Here is a 26,160-nt window from a genome sequence, read left to right as displayed (position 1 = left end):
AGTCAAGGACAGCAGGAGGCCACTGTGAGTGGGTGGCAGGCAGCACAGTCTCACGGCCAGTAAAGACCACTGAGAGTTCATTGGTGGCTCGGCAAGACTGGCACTCACCATCACAGGGTACCAAGCACCTCAGGCTGGACCTTGTGCCTTGACCAATACCTTACAGAACAAGGGCTGCGTAGCCAAAGGACCGGCTCAAAGTACAAATGAAAAGATAAGGATAGAACTTTGTGAAATGCTAAATTTCCTCTCCTTTTGTGTATCTGCTCATAATTTTTCTCAGATGTTTGAAAAAGACCATGGAAAAAAAGCTAAAATCAAAAAGGGGAGAAACTTTTGTCCTTAACTAAGTTGGCCAAGGACATATTTGGAAGACAGTTGTCAAAGCCGTGCCTCATTATGCCTAACACAGGATTTCCCAACTACCTGCGAGTCATCGTGCCCTCATCTGAAGGGACACGGCAGGGAGGTAAGAGTAGGGGGCAAACACCAATGCTCCTAGCTAGACAGGGCTATAAAGAGAGACGTGTGTGTCTGAGGGTGGGGAGGGGGAGATGAAAGCTAGATATTATTTTCTTTAAGTTTCTAAGATGAGACAGCAAAGAAAAAGTCCATAAGATACAGATAAGTAAGGATTTTATTAGGTACAAATAAAATAGGTTTTCAGCATAAGCTCTATGAATGGAGGAGCTGAGTGTGTGTTTATGGCTACCACCCATCATCTGCTACCGTGGGGCACACAGTGTTGTGCTTCATAAACATATTTTAATTGGTGAGGTGAAGGTAATAAGAGACACTGGGAATTATGGGAAGAAGGCTAAAATTAAATGGAACACCTCAAGTCAGCCCCTGAGATACAACCTCATTCAAACAGCAGCCATCGTCATGTGCCTTGATCTAAACCAGGAGGGGACAGAGGGCCTTAAAGCGCACTTATTTAAACAGAGCAAACAGGAAATGAAGCTCTGGATGTAAAATTTTTAAATGATAGACGCTCTCAGCAAGGACATTTTACAAAATGTTCAGAATGATGCATGAAGAAGTGATAAATCGTGAATCACCATGGTATTCACACAGCACATATTAAATGCAGTAGAGAGAGAGTTTTACATGTGGAAAGCTACAAAATCAGTCACAAAATACCTTTAAGTTTTTCTCCTTGTAATGCTGATTCTCATTTTAATATGTTCTCACCATGACTTCCGTCTACTCTTTCCTCAACCTAGTGGTGCCCTCAGAACAATCTTACCACTTCTTCCCTAAAGTAGCCATTCGGATATGTGTGGTTCTTCAAAATGCTTCTGAACATAGAAGTCAGCAAGAAGACTTCATGACTGCTAAGGAAATTAATTCTTAAATAACATAAAGAAATAAAATAATAATTAATACAAACATAGGCTACAAATTCCAAGGCCTGGCCAAGGCAAGTCTGTTCCATTAAGGACTGGATTTAGCAAGTTCTTCTACTTACACGTTCATTTCCTGCAAATTCTCAGCTGCAAAATAGAAGGTCTTGATCTGTGGATGGTTGATCTTAAATGCACTTGAGGAGGGAAAAGCACAAACATATAAGAATTAGTACTTGCATTTATCAGTGGGTCTGTAAGTAAATAAAATACTAATCAAATACAACAGTCATCTTAAATAACTGCTTTCTTTATAAGTTTACCAAAAAAAATTATTCGATTAAATACCTATTGACTAGTCCTTATTTTAGTTAGGGTGCTGATGGTCAATTTCCATGTCAAGGCTGCGTCTTAGTGTTAGTTTCCATTTAAAACATAAGGGCATAACCTTTTGTTTCCACTTGCTAACTGCTTTACGATAAGGATACAGTAAGTTAGAATTTAGATTCACAGAGGTGTCAAATACTCATATCAACGCCTTCACATTAACCATTGATTCAAATTCAATCAAATCTATAGTAACATTTTATTTACAGGAAAATAATCAGATATGGAACTTCCACACACAACAAGTCCTCAGAAAGCTTATCTAAGGCACCATTCATTATTAAAGGGAACATGGGAAGTGGATTTGGGTTTAAAGAAGACATATGAAACATTGAAGATAACAAACAATAAAGTGTTTCCCCTTTACCATTTAGACCGCAAGTCCTGCAGAACAGGACAGTTTTTTTTTTAAAAGACCCACTCAAAAACCACAGGCATCAACACACCACATGTATCACGAAACACGCTGCTAGGCCAGAATGTCAAAGAATTAGAGCCAACACTGGTTTATTAATTTCTTATGAGAAAACAACAAATTACTGCAACTAGTAACAGATGAACGAGGAAATGCCCCTTTCTGATAAAACTGGAAAAGATGCCAAAGGTAGAAGACAGACTAGGAGAGGTGAAAAAAGACGGAAAGAGCAAATACATCAGGAGCTCTCATGGGAGGGCACTTGACTAAGAGGCTGGGGACCAGAGTCAGAGCCAGCTCTGCCCAGAGCCCTGGGTGGGTCACACAGACTCTCTAGGCTGTTCCCTCCTTAGAAGACAAGCACCGTGAGCAGGGGACTGCTCTGTTTCTGCCAGTTGTCAAATCTCTGGGACGTAAACTACATCAGGGTGCAATCCCAAGTTTAAGATATCTCAGAGAGTTCACTTCCAGGGTGCTACATGAGCAAGGAGATTCTGGCCCACCATGATGCCTTCAATGTCATCCGGTGAGACTCCTTCACCATCTGTTCTTCTCTTTACAAGGTCAAAACCTTGACATTTGACCTTGCCAGCCCCGGGTGGGGGAACACTTTTCACTCCATCGCACACTCAGTTATCAACGACATTCTTTGCCAAGGCTTCATGGGGGTTTGAAAACCCATCTGCTCCACAAAATGAAATGCCAGGAAGCAAGAGGTTAAATATTTCTATGAGTGTCTAGGGTGCCAACTCATGATGCTCAAAATTCTCAGACATCTGAGCATTGCCTTCACTCACTTCCAAATCACCACATCACCTGGTGGACATTAAAAACAGTTATTATCCCAGCTCAGGGTTTTGCGGAGGGCAAGAGACAACTTACTGCTTTTTCTTGCATTCAGATGCTCTTTCCACAGTGAAATCGGGCAGGTTCACAAATCCATCAGCTTTCTCTGCCTGAAACAAACACATGCCACAAACAGAAATAGATACATCAGCCCGAGGGATTGATCTACTGAGATCATCTACATGGAATAGAGATCGTTTAAATGAAGTGAGGTGGAATCCAATGGACCTCCTCAAACCAGCATTAATTAACTATGAGCTTATCCCAGATACACTGTGCATAAGGAAATTAATTTCTCATCATTAGTCACCCAGAATCTTTTTGTGAGAACTGTGACATGCTCAGGGATGGTCAATGTGTGTCAGGCACAGACACTCCCTGTCTTGGGGGAACCCACATAGCCCACCACCAGAGTCCTACTTCCTGCAGGCATAGGCACCCTAAGCCTACCACTAGCACCCTGACTTTGGAGTTAGCACATCTACATTCCTACCATGGATCTTTCTCTAGGTGGTTGTTACGGCTTTAATGAGCCCAGATGAATAAAAACTTAGCAGACAAAACAAACATTATTCCCTCTCTGGAGACTGAAGGCAGTGTTTAGAGAATAAAGCCCAGAGCCACATCCTGCAGAATCTCAGTTCCATAATCGATTCCTATAAAGGAAAGACTTCAGGGGGAAAATGATGGTTCTGAGGACATAGCATCAGTGTTGCTGTAAATCATCAAAAATTTCACAGGACATGTAATTATGCTACCTCTCTATGAATTCATTAATCTATATTTTGTGAAGAACTATTTAACTGAGCCACAAGGAAGCCAGATTGTCCTAAATGGAATGCAAATCTCTTTTTATCTACACTGATGTCTAAGTGGAGAAATTCAGCCCATAAGATTAAACATGGATGAGTCAGTGGTTATGGGACTATGAGTAAAAGTTGATTTGGAAAATACTACCTTAATTTTAAAAGTCAGCTAGCTATTCAACTAGTGCCATGGGTGCTCTCAGTTCACCTCCTTGTTCTGTCTCTTTTTCTTAGTAACAACTAAAGGGCAACTTGCACTCTTTTCTTCAGAAACATTAAACTATGAGACATTCAACCTTATTCCCATCATCTATCTCCTACATGACTTAGTTTATTCCATTCTTCATCTACAATGGCTTCTTCTTATAAAAATAAAAACTCAATTTTAATGAGCGCATCTTCCTTTAAATATATATACATGTGCCTATACTGAGTGAATATATATTCAAATATATACATATATATATGTTTGCATATATTTGCACCTTATCTCTTGATGGGCTGCTTAATTACCACATGGTGGTTTCACCAATCCTGTCTGAAAGGGAATAATAAAGTAGGCAAAGAGCTTAGACTGTTTAAGTCACTTTTGTACAATTCACAATGCCTCCTGTGGATTCTCCACTAGCAGTATATGAAAATGTAGTCCTGAAAAACTGGTTTGTTCTATCAATTCCAGTTCTAGAGATACGCTCACAGGATGAGGACACTCAAATAAATGAACAGACATGTGTGGTCATGGGAATGATATTCACAACAGCCAATGCTCATCAATAAATGATGGATAAACAAATCATAATATTCCTTTATATATCCATATGAAGTAATATTATTCAATTGTGAAAAATAATTAAGTACTGGTAAATGCCACATAAATGAACCTTGAATATATTATGTTAGGTAAAGGAAATCAGATACTGAATGTACCAGATTACATGATTCCATCTATATGGTGTATTTATGGTGTATTTGGAATAGGAAATTCATAAAGACAGAGTACAGCTTGATAGCTCCCAGGCCCTGGGGCAGTGAGGTATGGGGAGCAACTGCTAAAAGGCTATGGATTCTCCTTTTTATGTGATTTAAAATAGTTTGGAACTAGATAGAGGAGGTGGTTCCACACCATTGTGAATGCACTGAATCATTTAATTTAAAATAGCTAATCTTATATGATTTCCTTCTCAATGAAAAAAAAGTCAATGTTATGCTAAGGTAAAATTCCCATAACTGATTTAGAAAGAGAAAAATTATTTATCCTCACCATTTGTTTTGACTGCCTCCTCCCATTCAATACTATGCTCATTGTTCCAAAAAAAAAAAAAAAAAAACTGTAGAAACTATGGACCTCAATGCTTTCCAAGTCACTGAGTCCCATTCACCACTTTGGCTCCCACTGAACTCTGGGACCTGACACTATAGCCTGTCCCCTCCCTCTGCAATGCCCTGCCACCTTGGCTTTTCTGACAACATATTACCACTGCCTCCTCTTGCTCGAAACAGATCTTTCCTTCCTCTCTTCCAAGCCTATTGTTAAAGCTCAAGGTTCCCCAGGGTTCTCTCCACACACCTGTACTCTTCTTGTTCTAGTGCTCCCTGGGGTGAGCAGTGCTCCCTGGGGTACTCAGTGCCCCCCCGTGGCTTCAGGTATCATCATTGTACACACATATCCAAAATCTTGTCTTCAAATTCAATTCAGCCCTGGAGCTCCTGTCTCAGATTTCCAAAGCCTGCTCACGTGGATATTCCATGAGTTCCCCAACAGTGACAAATCCAAAACCAAAGCCATGGTCTTATTCCACAAAATGCCCACTGCTCTTTCTCCTGTGCTCTCTCACTCAGTGAGCAACACCACTTTCCATCCAGACGCAAGAGAGAGAAGGAAATCTGGGAGACATTCATGACTCTTCCAACCAGACCAGCTCTGGTCTGAATACTGCTGGTCCCCACCAACACTCAGGTGTTGGCAATGGCCGGAGGTGACTAGGTCATTAACAGAAATTAACATTTTTCTCATGGGAGTGAATCTCATTTTCTTGGAACTGGATAGGTGGCTGTGAGAGTGAGCTGTTAAAAAGGAAAGCCAGTCTGCATGCTTGACCCCTTTAGCACCCACACATCCCCTTTCCACTTTTCTGCCCTGAGTTGAATAGCAAGTGGACCTCACCAGAAGCTGAACAGATATGCCAGCACCATGCTCTTGCACCTCCAGTCTGACCAAACCTCTTTTCTTCATGCATTTCCCGGCCTCTGGAAGTTTGTTATAGAAATTGGACTAAGGCAATTCACTTCTCAGAATCCAGGTATGAAAAAAAACACTGCTTCAAACAACACAAATCTAAATCATTGCTTCCTCTGTTGCAGATTGTTAATCAATCTACTATCTCCTACCTCCTTCAGATCACCATTAACATTTTCTTGAATTACTCCTATTCTTCTTCCTAATTCTCTTCTCCTATTCAATTTGGTGTTCAAAACACAGTCACAGGGAATCTATACCATGAACATTTTTTTTTTTTTGGTACTGGGGATTGAACTCAGGAGCACTCAGCCACTGAGCCCCATCCCTAGCCCTATTTTGTATTTTACTTAAAGACAGGGTCTCACTGGGTTGCTTAGTGCCTTGCCACTGCTGAGGCTGGCTTTGAACTCGTGATCCTCTTGCCTCAATCTCCAGAGCCGCTGGGATTGCAGGCATGTGCCACCGTTCCCGGCTCACCTCATGAACATTCTTCACGTCACTTCTCTAATTAAAACTCTGCATGGTTCCCAATTTCCCTCAGATAAAGTCTAACTGTCTTAGCAGAGGCCTTTTATATTAATCCCTTATTGTTCTACAATTTCATTTTCTCCAATGTTCCTACCCTCTGTTCATCAAAAGCAAACAGAAAAAATAAAACAAACGAATCACAATACTTCCATGGTGCTGAATTAGAAGTGACATCCAAGTTGTGGCATGATCAGTCTCTAAACAATTTTTTTCCATACAACAAGCCTGTCTCAAATGACAATAATACAAAATTCGATCCAAAATGAAACATACGTGTATATGCTCTTGCCGATATTTTTATTCATTTAAAAATAAACCAGTGTAAAAGACTTGCATATCTTCACTTGGGTGGATTCCTTTTCTGCATTATTGAAATGGCTGAATTTTTTTCAAACAGAACACCAAATAAATTTGAGTGAAGCCCTTTTAGTGTTCCCCAGTGAATCCTCCCTTTTATAAGCAGAGGCTTCTCTCTCTCTCTCTCTCTCTCTCTCTCTCTCTCTCTCTCTCTCTCTCTCTCTCTCTTTGGAAGACATTTGAGCTGTATTCAAAGTCACAGACAACTGTGTCAAAAATGGTCCTTGCTTATTTGACTTGCAAAAAAAAAGCCTTAGAAATGACAAGCAAGGTGGGTAAATCTTAAGGGAATGACAGTTTTCTTCTCTTCCTCCTCCTTTTCCTCCTCCTACCCCTTTCAGATCCCTTGTTGCCAGTTATATTAACTAAAATAAATTGCTTGAATGGTATCCTTTCAATGATTCCTAACTTTCTAAAGAGTTACTTGACAGTTATGCATCGGTGCCCGCAAACTTCCCTCTGAATTACAACCCAATGAAGACTGTGCTCTCGCCCAAACTACCAAACCATCCTCTGGCCCCGTGTGTAAACTTGTCTCACCAAATCCAGTCCTAAATTCTGAAGCGACACCACACCTCTCACTTGGTGTTACGATGCTCTCTGCTGATATAATGACCACAGAGGCCTCCCTTCCTCTTTTCCCAGCATCTCTGATTTTGTTCACCTTGGTAGAACGACATCAGCAGTTGCTGTCCTTAGGAAGCATTAATTCTCACTGTTATCAAAATTGCTCATGTTAAAATGATGGGGGGCATGGAATAAGGTGCTGATAACCTCTCTCATGTCATGAATCACCTATATTTATATCTCCTCTAAACATTCTGCTCTCATTTACCTACGGGGCTTTACACACTCACGGATTCAACAAATATGGATCAAGTGCCCCCTTCACACCAGGTACTGTACCAACATATGGAATATATCAGTGGACAAATCAGAGACCCCTGCTCTCAGGGAAAGAGACAATCAGCTCAACGTGTAAACACATAAATTACAAGGCACCTGGTAGACAATAATTCCTATGGGAAAAAAAGTGAATTTGGTCAGTGTAAAGGAATTGCAGAGTGTGCGCAGGACAGGGGCCTGCTTCAGCCTGGGCCACACAGCCCTTTCTTCACTCTGATAAGTTTCCAAGACTCAACATAGGTGGGACCTTCTTCAAGTCCTTTGTCCTGCTCCCGCAGCCTAGAATAGGTGCCCTCCTGGGTTCCTGCACCACAGATGGGTTTTCCCTACAGTACTGCTCTCCCTGAAGTTACTTATCTGAGTATTATTTGCTTCTCCAATAGAGTGTGGGTGCCTTGAAAAAAATAATTGTGTCATTTATACTTCTTTTTTACAAATAAGATAGGTGTTCAATACTTGTAGAATACAGGAGTTTTAAGAGTGATCAAGCCTTAGGGACAATTATCTTTTTCCTTTGACAATAAAGAAAGTGTTAAAATGAGCAACAGAAGACACTTTGAAAAATAGTTCAGCAGTTTCTAAAAAATATAAACATATAATTACCGCACACCCAGCAATTCCACTCCCAGGTATCTACCCAAGAGAAATGAAAGTGCGTGCCCACGCAAAAATTTGTGTGCAAATATTTATAGCGGTGCTATTCATAGTAGCCTACGGCTGGAAACAACCTAAAGTCATCAACTGATAAATAAACAGTGTGATGTGTTCATACAATCAAGCACTGTTTAATGACAGGAAGGAGCAAACAATGATCACATGCTGTACCTTATTGTTCTAAGTGAAGGCACAAAGGAGCACACAGTGCCCTATGAGTCCATCTGCATAAAATCCATAAAGACAGAAATCAGGAGAGCAAGTTCCTGGGTGGAAAACGGGATTAACTGTAATGGGCATGAGGGATCTTACAGGTATGACGAAAATGAGCTAAAATTGATTTATTATAATGATTTCATCATTCAGTAAAATTGCCAAAACAATCACATTATACATTTAAATAGAGTAGATTTTTATGACACATAAAACATACCTCAAGGAAGCTGTTTTTTAAAAAACCTGAAATGCAAGAAAATTTGGGAATAAATAAAAACATGTGAATAAGATCTCTCTTTCTGAGCTCTCAGTGATACCGGGAAAAAGGCAAAATAAGATGTCTTTGCCCTCTTCTTGCTGAATATGATTGGTTTGAACTTTGACACACCAGTGAGTCAATATTCCTGATATCCAATGGTTTTAGCTTAACTAGGTTTCAAGCTTGGGCTACAGGAATTCGAGACATAAATATTTCATACGAAATTTGTCACACTTCAGACATTTTTTAAAATTAACTAAAATGGGACATCAAATTTTAATATTTAAATAGCAGAGTAGAGAGACTTTCTACAGCAGTGAAATACTTTGTATTTTTATAATGGTGGATACATGTCATTATATATTTGTCAAACCCACAGTGTTCACCAAGCGTGAACCCCAATGTCACTATTCATTCTCGGTGATAATGACAGGTCAAGGTAGGTTGTCAATTGTAACAAACGCAGCATTCTGGTGGGGATAGTGACTACGGGGCTTATGCCTACGTAGGGGCAGGGAGGAAATAGGGAATTTCTCAATCTTCTGCTCAATTTTACTATAATCCTAAAATGCTCTAAAAATAAAGCATTTTAGAAAGTAGCTAAAATAGGACATTAGATTTTAATATTTATGTCCATTGCTATGATAAATGGAATCCACACACAAGGCATAACCAGGAAAAATATCTATACAGAGAGAGGCGCTCTCGGTCACAGGAGGAGAAGAGGCAAGTTGGAGCATGACACTGAGTAGGTGAATGTTTTATGGAAGAAGAGAACAGCGTGTCATTTGACATGCACACGTGTCTGTATTTACAAAAGCAAACAATGAAAAACATAAACCCAAAACAAATAGGAAGAAAGGGAAGAAAAAGGTAGAGGAACAGACACAAAGGCAAGATTTATGTGGCTGAAACTTGTTAGACAGCCTTGAATTTGGAATTGGGTAAATGATTGATTTTTTTAAAAAATCAGAAAAAAGAAGCAATTCCCCAAATTGAAAACAAAGAAATTAACGGAATGTAAACATGTGTCACGCCCCCTATGAATAAGAATGATTCCAAGAGACCTGAGAGCACAGAATTTTGATCATTCACAGTTAGTGGGATATTGTCTAAGAACTTCCAGGAAGGACAATGTTATCATCGTTTAGGGTAGTTTGGGTGGTGTTTTCTCTGCACAGCCTCCAAAGCCTTCCTCCTTCTCTCCTACAGTAAAGTCCATCGCAGCGCTTGGTTCTCCTAAGCCAGTCATCTCCCTCTTCCTTTCAGAGAAGGAAGGACAAGGATCAGAACAGCAAGTGGATCTCCCTTCACCTGGTGTCACTCTGCCTGCAGAGAGCTGTGCTGCTTAGGACTGGGCTGTCACCAGAACTACATGGGAAGCAAGGGGGAAAAGGACTTTTTTTTTCTTCCAGATAGAAGTAGGCCTGGTATTGGGAACACCTGGAAATTCTTCTAAGAAGTAAAATAATTCCGAGTAACATCAAATAAGAGCTAGCCTTAACTGAGCATTCAACATAAACCAGAGAGGTTCTATGCACAGCCTTTGGAGAGACACTAATCCTATTCTGAGTGTGGGAACTCATGAAACGGATGGGTTTTTAACCTAGAGCACCAAACCAACGTAGTAATCAGATGGGAAAATTGCATATTAATAAAATTATAGAACTCAGACCAGGCCCCAGTAACTAACTAATTCTACACATGAGACTAAAGAAATTCTTCAGTCTCAACCAAGAGCTGTGATAAGAGGATAAAAGAATCTGTGATCAATGCTTGGCACAGGAAATAGAACCATGACTTTGGAGTCAGAGTATCTCAATGCCAGTCACTTACTGTGTGATCTCAGGCAGAACACCTCACCTCTCTGAGTCAGTGTCCTCACAATGAAAAAGCACATATAAACAGCTTCTCAAATTAATGACACACTGAGTAGGTGAATTTTTAATGGAATGTATTTAATACCGTAAATCTGTTAAAGCTATATAAAAAGAAGATTTTGTTATCATTAATCCATAGGAAATAAGAGGAAGAAAAAGAAAACAAAAGAGAAGGAACAATTCAGAAAAAGAAAGGTGACCTTAAATAAGCCTTCTGACTCAGTCCATTGTCACTAAACAGCTCTTCCTGTGCAGAACTGCGTCTGCAACTCAGCTCTCCTTTGTCATCTTTGCATCAGATTAAACGGTTGGAAAAAATTGAAATTCTTTGGAGAATAACAATGCTTGCAAGCTTGCTAAATTCTTCACACATTACTCGGGGCCTATTTTTAATACAACAGTATTGCATTGGAGTTTATCTAATAAGACACAATGAACATAATTTTGATCCTCAGAGACTTTCCTTTTACAAATGCATAAACATAGATATTCTCCATAGAAAACGTTTGATAAATGATTTTGGCTAATAAACAGAAAGGCCCAATTTCCTATAGATCCCAGAGACTGGGTATTAATTATAAAAATGGACCCAAATTGCTGCTGATGACAATCATGACAGTCCTGAGGATGTGCAGACTCCAGCAAGGGAGAGAGGGAAAGGGCTCTGAAGCATGCAGGTGCTGCTGGGGACCCAATCAGGTCCCCTGGTCCTTGCCACCCAGGTCCCCTGGCCAGGCTTCCCACTGCTGGCACCTGCACCCCTTTGAGGGAAGGCTTCTCTGGCTGCCCACGTCCCACCTTCCCCCATGCAGAGGTGCTCAGGGTGAGCTCTCCACTGATGGCTGATGGAACCTGGTGTATAAATTCCCCAGCTCTTGCCTCTCACAAGCTGTCCGAGTTCCCAACATGAGTAAGCATCAATCACCCTCAGAGTCTACTAGTTTCCTTCCCACCCTCTCTCTTGACCGTCTTTTTTTCCTGCAGATACAGTCAGCCTGACAGATTTCTGGGTTCCATATACAACCATGAACCAACCATGGATCAAAAACATTCAGGAAAAAAAAATGGTATCTGTACTAAACATGTGCAAATTTTTCCTTTTCATTATTCCCTCAACAATACAGTACAAACACTATTTAAACAGCATTTACATTATTTTGTTATCAATGACCTAGACATGACATAGGGGAGGATGTGTAAGCAAATACCACACTATCATATATGAGGGCTTGAAGATTCAAGGATGGTAGAGTTCCAGGACATCCTGGAAAAGTTTTCTGCATATCCCACAGGATGACTCTATTTTCAAGACGTCTTCCCAAATCAACTACGTGCACCCAAATCCTCTTCAGGGTCTGCTTCTGGGAAATCTAAGCCAGGATGCCAAGCCCACAGCAGAATAAATAACCCACCTGCTCTGTAATATCTCCTCCTAAAATTACCCAAGGACATGACTCCCTCGTTATCACATTAGGTCCTCATAAGTGGTGACCAAGAGGAGCTGGCATGTTCTTCTGTGACTGGCAATTCAGCTCTCCTGACTCACTTAGCTTCTTCAGTTCTCTCCCTATAGAATCATAACTGAAATTGTGTTACTTCCAGGTAGTCAGAAATTCGAAGGTAGTCATTACTTCTAGAAATGTCATTTTCAAAATCAATTAAGGTGGACATTTCACAATTTAAAAGAACTGTATGTGAGAGTTCTCCATAGTGTGAAGTGCTCAGCATAGCACACATGCTACCCCTGCGAGCTTCTGCTACCACCTGCTCTCTTAGAAACTGTTAACCCCAGAAATATGAACATCTTCACCTACATATGCTGGTCTCTTCAAGAGTCAAAAAGTAAAGAAAAGAGAGAAACAATTTAGAGGTAATACATAAAAAGAGCAAGTGTCAAGTGAATTCAAAGACATTTGCTTAAATCTCACTATTACAGAATAAATTATATATCCACCTAATAAATCACATCTACCACCCACAATTAGAACAAGATCAGGAAGAATGAATAAAGAAACACCGTTTAAGAAACTTTAAAAATTGTAATTCTTTTTAAAATCACAATGAGGATATACACATCTTGCCTTCACGCAAAGTATATTAATCTTCAAATTCTTCAGGAACTTTCAGATCTCTTCAAGATGCTTTAGCAAAGTTCACAAACTATCTCCAATCCATGCCCACTTCCATATCCATCAAATCCTCTTCTATAGTTACTTTCTGGTTCTGGTCCAAAAAATTTCCACCACCATCACAGTGGGAACCCCCAAAATAGCAGTTGCCTCCTTTTTCATTCCTAGAGCTTTGGACTTTCTGCATTTCTTCTCTAGACAAAGTCTTTCTTACTTCTGCATTGTGATCATTTAAAATACAATTTTATCCACAGGATCATGGTCATTAAATGTAACAAAGCCAAAGTTTCTTTTCTTTCCAGACTGCTTATCAATAATTTATCTCAATGGTATCAATTTTTCCATATCCTTCAAATTAATCTCTCAGGTGGTATTTCTCTTCATCTTCTTTAATTCCACCAACAAATAGCTTCTTCATAGTCACCTGGAGGTGGCAATGTTGCAGGTTGCCCTGGTTATGGAAGAGGAAGAGGAGGATATAGTGGAAGAGGACCTGGATATGGCAACCAGGTGGTTTGGACAACAATGGAGGAGGACATTATGGAAGTGGAAATTGTGCTGATTTTGGAATTATAACCAGCAACCTTCTAACTGTGGTCCAATGAAGAGTGGAAACTTTGGTGGTAGCAGGAACATGGGGGAACCATATTTTGGAGAAAATTATGGTGCAGGAGGAAGTGGAGGAAGTGGAGGTTATGGTGGAAGGAGTTACTGAGCTTCATCCTCCTTGCCATTGGTTTCACTGTATAAATAAGAGAGGATGAGAGCCCAGAGGTAACAGAATAGCTTCAGATCATCAAAATAACAATATTAAGGGAACTGTTATCAGTTATACACAAACAGGCAGTGATATGCCAGAAGACACCAAAGCAAATGCAGAGAGCCATTTTGTGAATGGATTGTATTATTAAATAATATTACCTTACTGTGGATGAAAGATTGTAAGGAAAAAAAATGCTTCTGAAACAGTGTCTTAGCTTTTTAATTGTTGTCTCTTTCTAGTGATCTTTGTAACAGTGTAGAAGCACTCCTTCTTTGATAACACTAAATTTGTAAGTTTCAAGTGACATGTGAAATCTTTTTCAAGGTTTTTCTCAAAGTTTTGAAAAGCTATTAGCCAGGATCATGTCTTATGTAATAAGACATAACATTTTTCCTTTAAAAATTGTTAGTGCATGTGCAGAGCTATAAAGCTGTGGTATATTTATGATTTAATAAAATAATTCTAAAGGGAAAAAAATCATCTACTCAACAACAAATCCAATTCAAAGATGGAGAAAAGGTATTTCTCCAAAGAAGATATACAAATGGCCAATTAGCACTTGGGAAAGACATTCATGGCACTCAACATGAAGGAAATGCCATCCAAAACTGCAGTGAGATATCACTTTGCACTCATTAGGATGGCTATTATCAAAAGTAAATAACCAGATAAGTAGGTGTTGGTGAGGACATGGAGAAACTGGAGCTCCTGGCACTGTTGGTGAAATGTAGAGTAGCTACTGTGGAAAACGTCTGGCAGTTCCTAAAAAAAACTAAAAACAGAATCACCAGGTGATCCTGCAATTTTGCTTCTGAGTATATACCCAAAAGAATTGAAAGCAGAGTCTCAGAGAAATGTTTGTCTGTCCATCTTCACAGAGGCATTATTGACAAAAATCAAAGGGAAAAGAAAGCAACTGATACGTGTGGATAAACAAAATGTGCAATATGCTACCATGGAATAGTATTCAGCCTTCCAAAAAAAGGAAATTCTGACACAGGCTATAAAGTGGATGAACCTTGAGGACACTCCACTAGGTGAAATAAGCCAGTCACAGAATGACAAATGCTATATGATTATATTTACGTGAGGGACCTGGAGCAATCAATTCCTAGAGACAGAAAGCAGAAGTGTAGTTGTCAGGAAAGGGGAGGAGAAGGAATGGAGAGTCGCTGTTTAATAGGTACAGAGTTTCAGCTTTGCAAGATGAAGAGTTCTAGAGATGGGTGTCTGGAGATGGTTGCACAGCTACATAAACATGCTCAATGTCACTCAACTGTACCCTTAAGAAAGGTGAATATGACAGAGGACACAGAGACTAACCCACAAAATTACAATTTTCTTATATTAGACAAAGACGCCAAAAACATAAACATAAAGATAGCCTCTTTATCAAATGGTGCTGGTAAAACAGGAAATCCATATGCAACAAAATGAAATTAAACCCCTATCTCTTACCATGCACAAACTCAACTCAAAGTGGATCAAGGACCTAGGAACTAAACCCTGTGTCTAATAGAAGAAAAAGCAGACGCTCCATCATGGGGGATTAGGCCCCATTATGGGGGATTAGGCTGCAACTTCCTTAATATGACTCCTATAGTGTAAGAATTAAAACCAAGAATCAATAAATGGGATGGTCTCAAACTAAAAAAGTTTCTTCTCGGCAAAAGAAACAATCTGTGAAGTAAACAGAGAATCTACATCTTGGGAGCAAATCTTTACCCCTCACACATCAGATAGAGCACTAGTCTCTAGGGTATATAAAGAACTCAAAAAGCTAAACACCAAAAAAACAACCCAATCAATAAATGGGCCAAGGACCTGAAGAGACACTTTTCAGAAGAGGATATTCAACCAATCAGCAAATATATAAAACAATGTTCATCATCACTAGCAATTAGAGAAATGCAAATCAAAACTACTCTAAGATTTCATCTCACTCCAGTCAGAATGGCAGCTATTATGAAGACAAACAACAATAAGTATTGGCAAGGATGAGGGGGAAAAGGTACACTCATACATTGCTGGTGGGACTGCAAACTGGTGCAGCCAATATGGAAAGCAGTGTGGAGATTCCTTGGAAAATTGGGAATGGAATCACCATTTGACCCAGCTATCCCACTCCTCAGTCTTACCCAAAGGACTTAAAAACAGTGTACTACAGGGACACAGCCACATCAATGTTTATAGCAGCACAACTCACAATAGCTAAACTATGGAACCAACCTAGATGCCCTTCAGTTGATGAATGGTTAAAAAAAAATGTGGCATTATACATAATGGCATATTACTCAGCAATAAAAGAGAATAAAATCATGGCATGTGCAGGTAAATGAATGGAGTTAGAGAAGATAATTCTAAATGAAGTTAGCCAATCCCAAAAAGAACAAATGCCAAATGTTTTCTCTAATATAAGGGGGCTGATTCATAGTGGGGTAGAAAGGAAGAGCATGGGAGGAATAGATGAACTGTAGATAGGGCAGAGGCGTGGGAGGAAAAGGAGGGGCCATGAGGTTAGAAATGATAGTGGAAGGTGATGGTCATCATTATCCAAAGTACATGTATGAAGACACTAATTGGTGTGAATATACTTTGTATACAACCAGAGATATGAAAAACTGTGCTCTATATGTATAATAAGAATTGTGATGCATTCCACTGTCACATATAAATTTGAAAAAAAAATTAATTAAAAAATTAAATTTAAAAAGAATGGTGGATATGATAAACTTCATAGTGTGTGTATTTCATCCATGATTTTGAAACAAGGAACTTTTTAAAAACTGCACCTACTGCCCTAAAGTCATTGTGTGTCAGAAAAGAATGGAAGCGCATCTGGCACAGGACGTTTTCTAAGATTCACAGTGGAAGAGTGTCAGCGGCTCACGTGCCCTTGGTGAGCGCTGACCCTTTCCCAGGTAGCAGCACCTACTTATGCTTCTGTTTGGCAGATGAGGACACATCTGGCTGCAAGGTCAGGTTAAAAACCTGTCCTGGTGCTGAGCCCAGGGGTAGCTTCCAACAGATACAGCATGCCATTTCCTTGTGTCTTTTTTGAAGACACTATTTCAAAAATGTTCCCCTAAATTCTGCACCCTTAAAAACATTCCATTTAGTTTTTTTGAAGTTTCCACTGCATAGCTTCCTTTGCAAATATTGTTGAAGCATGTTCTCTGGAAGACGGAACTCAGCAGTGGGACAACAGTGATTTCTCAGCTATCTAGTCCACAGAAGCATCTGCCCTGGCTCTTGAAAGCATTCGCCTCAGTGGGGTTGGTAAGTCTTCAGATAGAGATTTCTCAGGGAAATTCTCAAATCAAACCAAAAGTTCAGCTCATCTCATGGGTCACTCCTCACTCCATGCTTGGGAAATGTGCTAACTCCTGAAACGCCACCACTAAGTCATGTATTATCTGCCCTCTTCCCCAGCAAGGGAAGCACTGTGTTGAAGAATACCCCATGTCTTCCAGCCGCCTCCCTGTATTATGGCTTACAGTCACCCTTTGCACGGGGTAGTAGGCCTATTTTTAGTATTCCCAGCACAGGGTAGGCCATAGCCACCAAGGGAAACCATTTCTAGTGTCCTGAAATCCTTAGCACTACTCTGCATCCTGAAATCACAATACTTATGCAAGCCTATTTCTTCTAAAGCCAACATAAAAGTGCTTCTCTTTGTATGCATTCCTTTGATGTTTTTATATTGCCTTTGTCTCCATTTGATCTTCTCAAAGCAGTTCTGAATTGTATAAAGAGAGAGTTCTAGGTCAAAGTTTACTTATAAGAAAATGAATGCATAGAGTTATACCAGTGACCTAGCGATTCCCAACTTCAAGAGAAAAAGTGCAGAGCTCGAATCTGCACAACAGACAACCTTATACATGATGGCAAAATCCACCTTCCTGCTTTCTTACTTAAAAGAGCAAAGAAATTTTACAAATGTGTACGTACACGTATTTATACGTCTGTGTCAATATATTATGTATATGAATATTTGTAAACATTAACATTTATATATACACATTAGTATTTATACATTTATACATAAATAAATTTAATACATATTACTTCAGATTTAGGTTAGTGAGCTGTGGTGTATTCACTTCCTGTTTGCTCTTTTAAAGGATTTTAGAATGGAAGGCAATTTTATTTTAAATTCTACAGAGAGACAAATAAGTCTTGATCCATGAATCATCATTTTGAGGTCAACTCTTCACTGGCAGCTACTGGCGCATCCCATCTAGCCTGTCAATGTTTCTGCTTCTCATCCTCCTTTCTAACATGAATTCTAGGCTGGCGGACAGTTCGCTAATTTCATGTAATTGGTTTGAATTATTTTCATTGAACATTTTCAAACACTGGAATTTCTAAAGATACACTCAGAAACTGGTGATTGGCTAAGGCAATGAATATAGAGTTCAGATGAATTAGAAGCCTATTATTCTCCTTTTGATAGGAACATATCGAGAGATAAGTATATAATATTTAATATTTTGATTAGATAATTTACATAACTAATTGATAGCTAAATAAAGTAGTAAGCAATTCCCTTTAAAAATTCTGCCACCTACTGTATATGTATAACCTCTAGTCTTCAAATACAATGCAGATCACACAAAAATATGTTTTCAGGTGTTTACACTGTAGTCGATAAAAGAAGAAAAATTAAATTTTGTTCTAACCTACGGAAAATTTACTCAGACATGTTTCCAAAATGTATGCTAATACATGATTATGGATAAAAGGCACAGAAGACTAAAAGCCTCTTTCTCAGGGAGAATTAAACCATTCTTTCCCCCCACCCCCTTCAGTTCAAAGAAAGGCACTCTATACTGAAATTTTCAGGATAGTCATCTCATGAATAGAGAGATTCTGGTTTTCAAATAACATTTTTCAACAAGGGTAAATTCTGCCCAATCTAAAAATGGATAAGAGCTTTGCTATAAAGATTCTCATAAACTTGGTTCCAAGGAAAACACTTTCCAAATCTAAGATCTTCTGCATGCGCAGCTGGTGACACAGACGCAGTCACTTGACTCTACAGACACACAGAGCCATCCAGACAAGAAGAAACAGTCACATCTGCACAGGCAGATTGGATTCCCAAAGAACTGAAAAGCCTGCATACTGTGCACTAAACCAGCTACGCACCCACAAACCTCATCGGGTTCCCACAAACGTTCATGAAATGGTCAGGTGATGCGCCCAGGGGCTCCCGGGCTCCCTTGAATTGTTGATACAACAGCCCAAGTGGCATCAATAAATAGTTACTTTATTATAAAATGCAGGTATCTAATAATTTTATACAAATAAATAATGGACAAAATGGAAATAAACCAAATAAACAATACAAATGAATTAAAATGAAATTCTGTATTTTAACCCCAAACTCTTCCTTCCTCGATCTTCATATTATTTTCCCAGCCTCCCTGGGCTCCAAAACTTGGCAATCATTTGGTCTCACTTTAGCCTCAATTTTTTTGTCCTATGTCCAAGTACTCTCCATATGTCGCTCTTTCTTATTAGCAAACCGTGTCCCAAATTTTCACGATGGACACTCCAGTCTAGAAGCTTGTGTCTGAATGCCTGCATCTTCATCTTCATCTTCTCCTAACTGGCTTTCTCAAAGTCCCCTCATTCCCAAAGCCTGGCCGCTCGCTACATTGTATTTTTCATGTGCCAATTTCACTTCCAGCTCTGGAATATGCAATGGCTCCCAACTGCCTGCTGGATAATGTCCACGTCCCTACCCTGTGTGCCGAGGCCCTCATTTACCTGCCCTGGGTCACTTCTCAGTGAGAAAGCCATGCTGTCTGGCTTTGGTGATGGAGGATCTTGGTGTTAATACCAGCTCTGCTGTTTACCTCTTATAAGGCTTTGAGCAAGTTCCTCCTTTCCCCTGGACTTCAGTAAACTCACTTGAAAAATGGAAATAATAAAAACCTACCTTGCTCAGTTATTATGAGAATTCAATATGATGCTTAACACAGTGGGTTGGCACAAGTTCTTTACATTTTCATTCCTTTGTTCTCCATCACATCACATGGGGATGCCCATCCCCCTTCCTTCTACCTCTCAAAACTCCTAATAAGTGTGGATAAAACAGGAACAGCTGTGTGGGACCTATTGGGAAGTCTTGGGCCTTTCTAGCAAATTCCAAATTGAACCTTTCCCTCTATCTGTTTTTAAGAACAGAATTGGAGATACCCTTCTTAGAAAATTATTTGCTTTCAAAAGCAGCCCTTGTTTGTGAGGTCCCATTTCTCACAGTTCCCATGAGCAATGCAAAGGCTGATGATTCCTGATTCTCACGCATGAAATCAACCAATTTTAGCCAAGTGCCTATTAAATGTAAGATACTGAGCAAGATGCTGAAGATGTATCCATAGTTGCCCTACATAGATAATTATCAATTATGGAAAAACAGCAAGGATGAGCGTGATTACAAAAATAATAGAGATGCTCAGGAAGCAGACAGAGGCAGACAAAATTCAGGTCAGAAGATTAGGTGAGTCCATGTAGAAGGAGCGCTTTTTAAGCTAAAATTTAACTAATGAGGAGGAATCAGCTGGATGGAATTGGGCTGAAGAAAGATTTCAGGACCTGGAGACCTGAGTTTTCTAAGCACAGAAAAAGCGTGTGCAGAGTCTCAGTGGGAGCTGGTGCCCAGGAGAGAGGGATCCAAAGTCCTGTCTGGAAGCCTGGGGTTGGGTGGGAGGTGTGGGAAAGGAAGATAGGGACCAGCTGAAGAGAATCCCTTTGCTTCACAGGAAGTGAAGTTGCACTTTATCTTAAGGGCAAGGGGAGACCAGAGTATGCGTTTTAATTCCGGGATTTTAAGCAGCTGGGGTTTTCATGGCTGTTAAACGTACATATGGCTTTGCGAGACTTGGCATGCAGTCTGTGTGCTGTATCACAGTCTAAGCACAGGGAACTTGAGGCAAAATATGCCAGGTGACCTTTCTCAGGGAAGTCTGGCTAGTGCAATTGGAAGCAGCACAGTGTGGGGAGAAGAAGGGACGCTCTGCCTTGGTCACTGGGTAACAATAACACCAAAACCCCTGGGAAGGGAGGGGGTAGTGTGGTCTCCTCAGGCAGTGTAGGGACCAACAGGGACAAGCAAAGGGGTCCAGTGGGATCAACCGTCACTTCACAGGAGAACTGGCCTAGATTTCACTTCTAGCCCTGTTCTTCCAGAACCCCACTGAAGGCAGGAACAGGTGCTCCTAATCATGTCCTCTGTCCTGGTCCCCAGATGCAGCCAGGTTGGCAGGGCACGAGGATCGGGGGTTAGGAATCAAGGGGCCTGAATGTGATGCTGTTTTCTTCCACTGACTACCCATAGGACTTGGGGCGATTTAAACAACTGCTCTGAGTCTCAATGTTCCCAACTTTCAAAAATGTGGACTAGTTACTGCCTGTGGGGGTGTTTCTAATGACTAAATAAAAGCGAATATAAAGGTTCCTAGACTCTCCCTCGGCATGTAGCCCACATCCTGTTAAGGAGGTGGCTTTTACTATGAGGTCAAGAAGTCACACATCACAGGGCTGGCCCTCCCCCAAGAATGAAAATATGGAAAACAGGAGAAGAGCTCGCTCTCCATTTAGATGCCTTAGGAGCAACTCTGTTGAACCTGAGTTCTTCAAGTGGCAGAAAGTAAATAAATGTCTTAGCTTGGAGGCATGTGCTTGACTCTTATTTCACAGCTGATATTCACAATATGACTGCTAATTAAGTATTCATTGAGGGTTTCCCACAACACATATATAATTAAGATGTCAGGGAGTGTGTGTGTGTGTGAGAGAGACAGAGACAGAGACAGAGACAGAGAGAAGGGGGGGTGGTAATTCTCCTAGGGAAGGGTCCTTCCGTTGTAGACCATAAGTTTAATCTGCTACTTTCCTGGCCACCTATTGTCAAGCTTGTTCTCAACATGATGTTGCTAATCTAACTCTATTTGAGGACATGATTGGCAACCTGAGTACTGCTTTTGGCATTTGCACAAAAACAAATCAGGACAGGTGCCTACATGGGTCTGCAGCTCTGACCTTGCCCTCTCTTTAGTCTAGTCTCAGACAATGCTGCTGCCCCCTGAGGAAGACTGACATTCTGATACCTACAATATGAAAGGCTTGCTAAAGCCTGGGGGTAACTCATTGCTCCTCTAAGGAAAGCATAAGCCAAATGAGTCAAATCTATAAACATGGGGTTTCAGAGGGACTGTCTTTAAAGTCTATGAAGACAGGGATAGATCCAGAACATATCTGCTGAATAATCTGAGAAGATGAATTTACAGTTCCAATGAAGCTTCCTTACTTCCCATAGATGCACTGTGCAGCATCAGTACCCCATTTATCCAACAGTCTTTGGAAGTTCCCCAGAGCTGTTAAAAGGTTAATCAGGAAGTCCCCTCATCTTAGGAAAGATGCAGATGACCACCACTTGCCACAACCACCCAAGAGCAAGAGCCTAAAAGAGTAAGAAACAAGAAAAAAAAAAAAAAACTTATGCTACCCTTAATTCCCATGAAGGAAGCTGTATTTGTGTAGGAAACCCTCCTCAGGATAGGAGACAAGACCTCAGCCCCAGCTTTTCTTGAAGAAGAAAAGCTAAAACTATTCCATGCTAGACAAGATGGGTCCCGAAGGGAAGAAGGAGACAGGAAAGAGAAAGGAGAGCGTAGAAGGCTGTCCATGCTACCAGAGGCTGTCTCTGGTAACGCCCTAAATCTTTGATAATTCATCAAATGCATAAAGAAGTGGATTTTTGTAGAATTTGATGGTGAGCTTTGTACCATGCTGTGCATGGAGTGAAATCAAAGAAATCATCCTGGAAAGAGGGGTGCAGAGAGAAGCCCAGCAAAGTGTGCTTACTCCAGGACACTGATGTTGAATCTGAGTCCAATTTAACCAATTCCTTGAAGGTGCCCAATTATCTGAGTAATTTAAATTTTTGGCTAGTTTTTTTTTTTTAATTTTATTTTTGTTTCTTTCTTGATTATGCAAATGTATTTTGACTAGTGGCCAATGAAGGTAAATTTATCACTAAAAAGCTGGCCCACAAACAATATGCAGCACCTGTTTCCCATTTGTTAAGTTACATGCTCCATGACGCTATTGTTCAGAGAGATGGGCTTGCACATTTTAAAAGAATGGCAACACATAAATAGAATTTTTCTGACTTATGGAAAATCTATTGAGTACTTTTCCCTTAACTGGTTAAATGACATCCATTCTCATGTTTACAAAGAGGCTGAGCTCCCTCGAGATCAGCAATGGACTTCACCGGGGTCAGTGGAGAGAAGTCCTACCTGGAAGAGTCTACTGATTCCATATGGGACAACATCAGCATCTCTAAATGTTTCCAGCCATGAAAGATGAGCACACCCTCTAACAAGAACTTTCTTTCCTTCTCCTCGCAGCAGCAGACAACCAGCCTGTGCAGCCGACCACAACTGTGTCTGCCTATTAAAGGATAAATTAGGTGACTATCTCATCCGGCATTGTCCACACATGAGTGGTTTAATGCAATCACAGAACAGGAGACTCCAGTGGCCAACACAACACTGGCCCGGAGGGCAGCAGTTCCAAACCGATGGATAGCAAAGGTCAGAAGGATGGGAGGGGAAACTAAATAGAAACAGCTTCTCTGCTCCCAATCAGTTCATATCCTTGATAGAGGGAAAGGCTGAACGCTTTTTCAGTGGAGACTTTAGCCATGTCAAGTTCCCTTATAAAGTGATTTACATGGGCATGTGAATCCTGAAAATTCCCTCATCTCTCATGGAACAGTAACATTGATAGAACCCAAAAGCCTCCTTCGGCAAGGATATAAACTGGGATCCCCTCTTTCCTTCCTCCCCAACCAAGAAGTGGTCAAGCAGAATGGTTTTCTCCTTTGTAAAACACAACAAGATCACCTACATTTTTCACTGCATCAGAAAGGGTTTCTGTAACTTATTTATTTGCTATGTTCCCAATCCCAGAAATCAAAATCTTTAATCCACCCGTCTGTAAAGAGGCTGGGGCGGGAGGACGGAGGACTCACCATTTGATTGCTGTACCAGTACAGCGAGGACCCCTTCAGCACCACCCAGAACTTTTTCCATTTGTTGCTCAGGAAAGTCCCCTTTTCCTTTTTCTTATACAGCCACCCTTGGCAGTCAGCGTGTCCCAGATCTTTACAGGATATCCTCCTCCGACTCATGGTGAAAAAACCTGCAATAATTACACCGACAGGTAAGTCTTCCCCCCGATTTATGTGAGACCCTAAATCAACTTTTCGTGGTATACCTCCTAGAAGTTGGATTTTTTTTTCCACCAAGATTTATGCAAAATAAATGCAAAGAAAAATCGTTTGTTTTATTTTTAAACATTCATCCGATGCCCAGAAGGCATAAGACATGGGGCAAAGACGCCGTGAGACTAATAGGCAAGTAGTGCTCTAAGAATACTATTCACCAAGAATAAGTTGAAAATTGAACATCTGGAGGCTGGCAGGGACATCGTTGCTGTCACAGCTCCTTTGAACAATGATAGCAGTAGTTATGCAATAGATGTGGAAGGGTTAAACCTCACCTAGCGACACAGCCACTTCCCCGACCGGTGCCAGTTTTTCTAAGCTCTGTTGACATACCACGAGGGATTAATCCAAGTGAACAGCATGTCGTCATTTCTTAAGATCGAAAATTAATCTGTCATCCACCTCCTGATATTAACGTTCAGACAGACAAAAATCTGATCCCAAACAAGGCATCGGGGAGAAAAATCCACACTCATGCACACAAGAGATTAAAGAAACAAAAGAGATCTAATTACCTTGAGTTTTCTTCCTCGGCTTCTGACGCAAGGGAACCTGCTGGAACTGCTGGAAGGAAAGAAAAGAGGAAATTTCTGATTGTGTTGTAACATTTGTAAAGAGAGAAGGAGGGAGGAGGTGGCAGTGTTTATGAGCAGGGTGGATTCTAAAAAAAACTCTCTCCGAGCAGAGCTAAAGGGGAGCCAGTAGCTGAGGCACAAAATGTGCTAATTAGAATCAATATACATTGAGCTGAACCCGAAAAAAAAATGTAACCGGCATTTATCACTAATGTTTCCTGTTTCCACCCACAGGCAGTTCTCACTACTACTTCAGTTCTGATAGCACAGTGCTCACCGAAGTTTTAAGAACTCATTGATATTTCCCCTTTTAATTTTCTGTGACATAAGGAAAACTATATTCTTCATCATTTCTAAAAATGATCATTTTTAAATACCTGGAAGACAGCAGGGCACAGTGGCTCACACCTGTAATCCCAACCACTTGGAGGCTGAGACAGGAGGATCACAAGTTCAAGGCCAGGCTGGTCAACTCAGAGAGATGTTGACTCAAAATTTAAAAATTAAAAAGGGCTGGGGATGTAATTCAGTGGGAGCACCTCTGGGTTCAATCCCCAATACCCACAAAAAAAAAAGAAAAAAAGGAAAAAATTATTTATAAAAGGAAGACAACTCAAACGATTACAGGTTCATGCTGGTCTAAATTCATGGTCCCACTATCACATGATTTTACTTACACCTAAACCATATGAATTAAATACCCCAGAGGAAAAAAAAATTCAACTCTGTACAATAGCACAGGCCTGTAATCTCAGTGTCTCAGGAGACTGAGACAGCAGGATGTCAAGTTCCAGGCCAGGCTGGGAAATAGGCCCTGTCTCAAAATTTTAAGAGGGCTTGGGGATGTAGCTCAGCAATTAACCATCCCTGGGTTCAATACCTCATACCACAAAAATGAGAATAATAAAAGAAATTTCATATATCTTTTGGTGTGCACTCAGTGACCCTTATCAAGAAATTTTTATTTTAAGCTAAGATTAAATTTCTTATTCTGTCTTTAGCTCTAAATATTTCTCACGTTTTATGGAGGAAAAATTTGTTATCAACTTCTCTTCTGTGCTAACTCTTCAATATTCAAATCAGATATAAGACAACATATTTGAAATACACATATTTTTTTCACAACACATTTTAAACAACCCATGTATTACCAGAATACCATCAAAACTAGGAAACACCTCAAAAGAAACAATTCTCAATGGTGTATGTCTATATGCATGTGCGAATATAGAGAAAATTTTTGCTTAAGGAAATTTCATTTTCCTTCTACAATATCTAAGCTGAATTTATTCGAGCTTAATTAATTTGCCTTTGTGCAAATTGTGAATTCAAAAAATTTTAAAGCATACAATTGAAAAATAGTTCTTAAAGTTGGTAATCATGGCATTTTATATTATTCTATACCTTCTAGTATTCTACATAACTATTGCTCTAATAGTTTTTGTATATGGTTCTACTATATTTTTAAAGCACGTATGATATACAGTGGAAATGTCACAGTATTTTTAAATCTAGAGGCCCAGAATCAATTATGGCTGTCATAATGAGTAG

General features: G+C 40.1%; 1 protein-coding gene across 1 annotated transcript in view; it reads right to left on the bottom strand.

Moving 5' to 3' along the window:
* The window catches only part of Ipcef1 (interaction protein for cytohesin exchange factors 1), a 65,724-nt gene extending 41,786 nt beyond the window's left edge, over positions 1-23,938 (bottom strand). The window contains exons 1-3 of the mRNA XM_076858107.2: positions 23,780-23,938; positions 3,031-3,104; positions 1,472-1,543 (exon numbers count right to left, since the gene is read on the bottom strand). Of these exons, the coding sequence (XP_076714222.2) occupies positions 1,472-1,543; positions 3,031-3,104; positions 23,780-23,938 (305 nt within the window). The remainder of the gene's footprint in view (positions 1-1,471; positions 1,544-3,030; positions 3,105-23,779) is intronic.
* Between the last annotated feature and the right edge of the window lie 2,222 nt (positions 23,939-26,160).

This window comes from Callospermophilus lateralis, chromosome 6 (assembly GCF_048772815.1).
Source record: "Callospermophilus lateralis isolate mCalLat2 chromosome 6, mCalLat2.hap1, whole genome shotgun sequence".
In the NCBI taxonomy this organism is placed as follows: domain Eukaryota; kingdom Metazoa; phylum Chordata; class Mammalia; order Rodentia; family Sciuridae; genus Callospermophilus; species Callospermophilus lateralis.
This window is presented reverse-complemented; position numbering and strand designations above follow the sequence as displayed.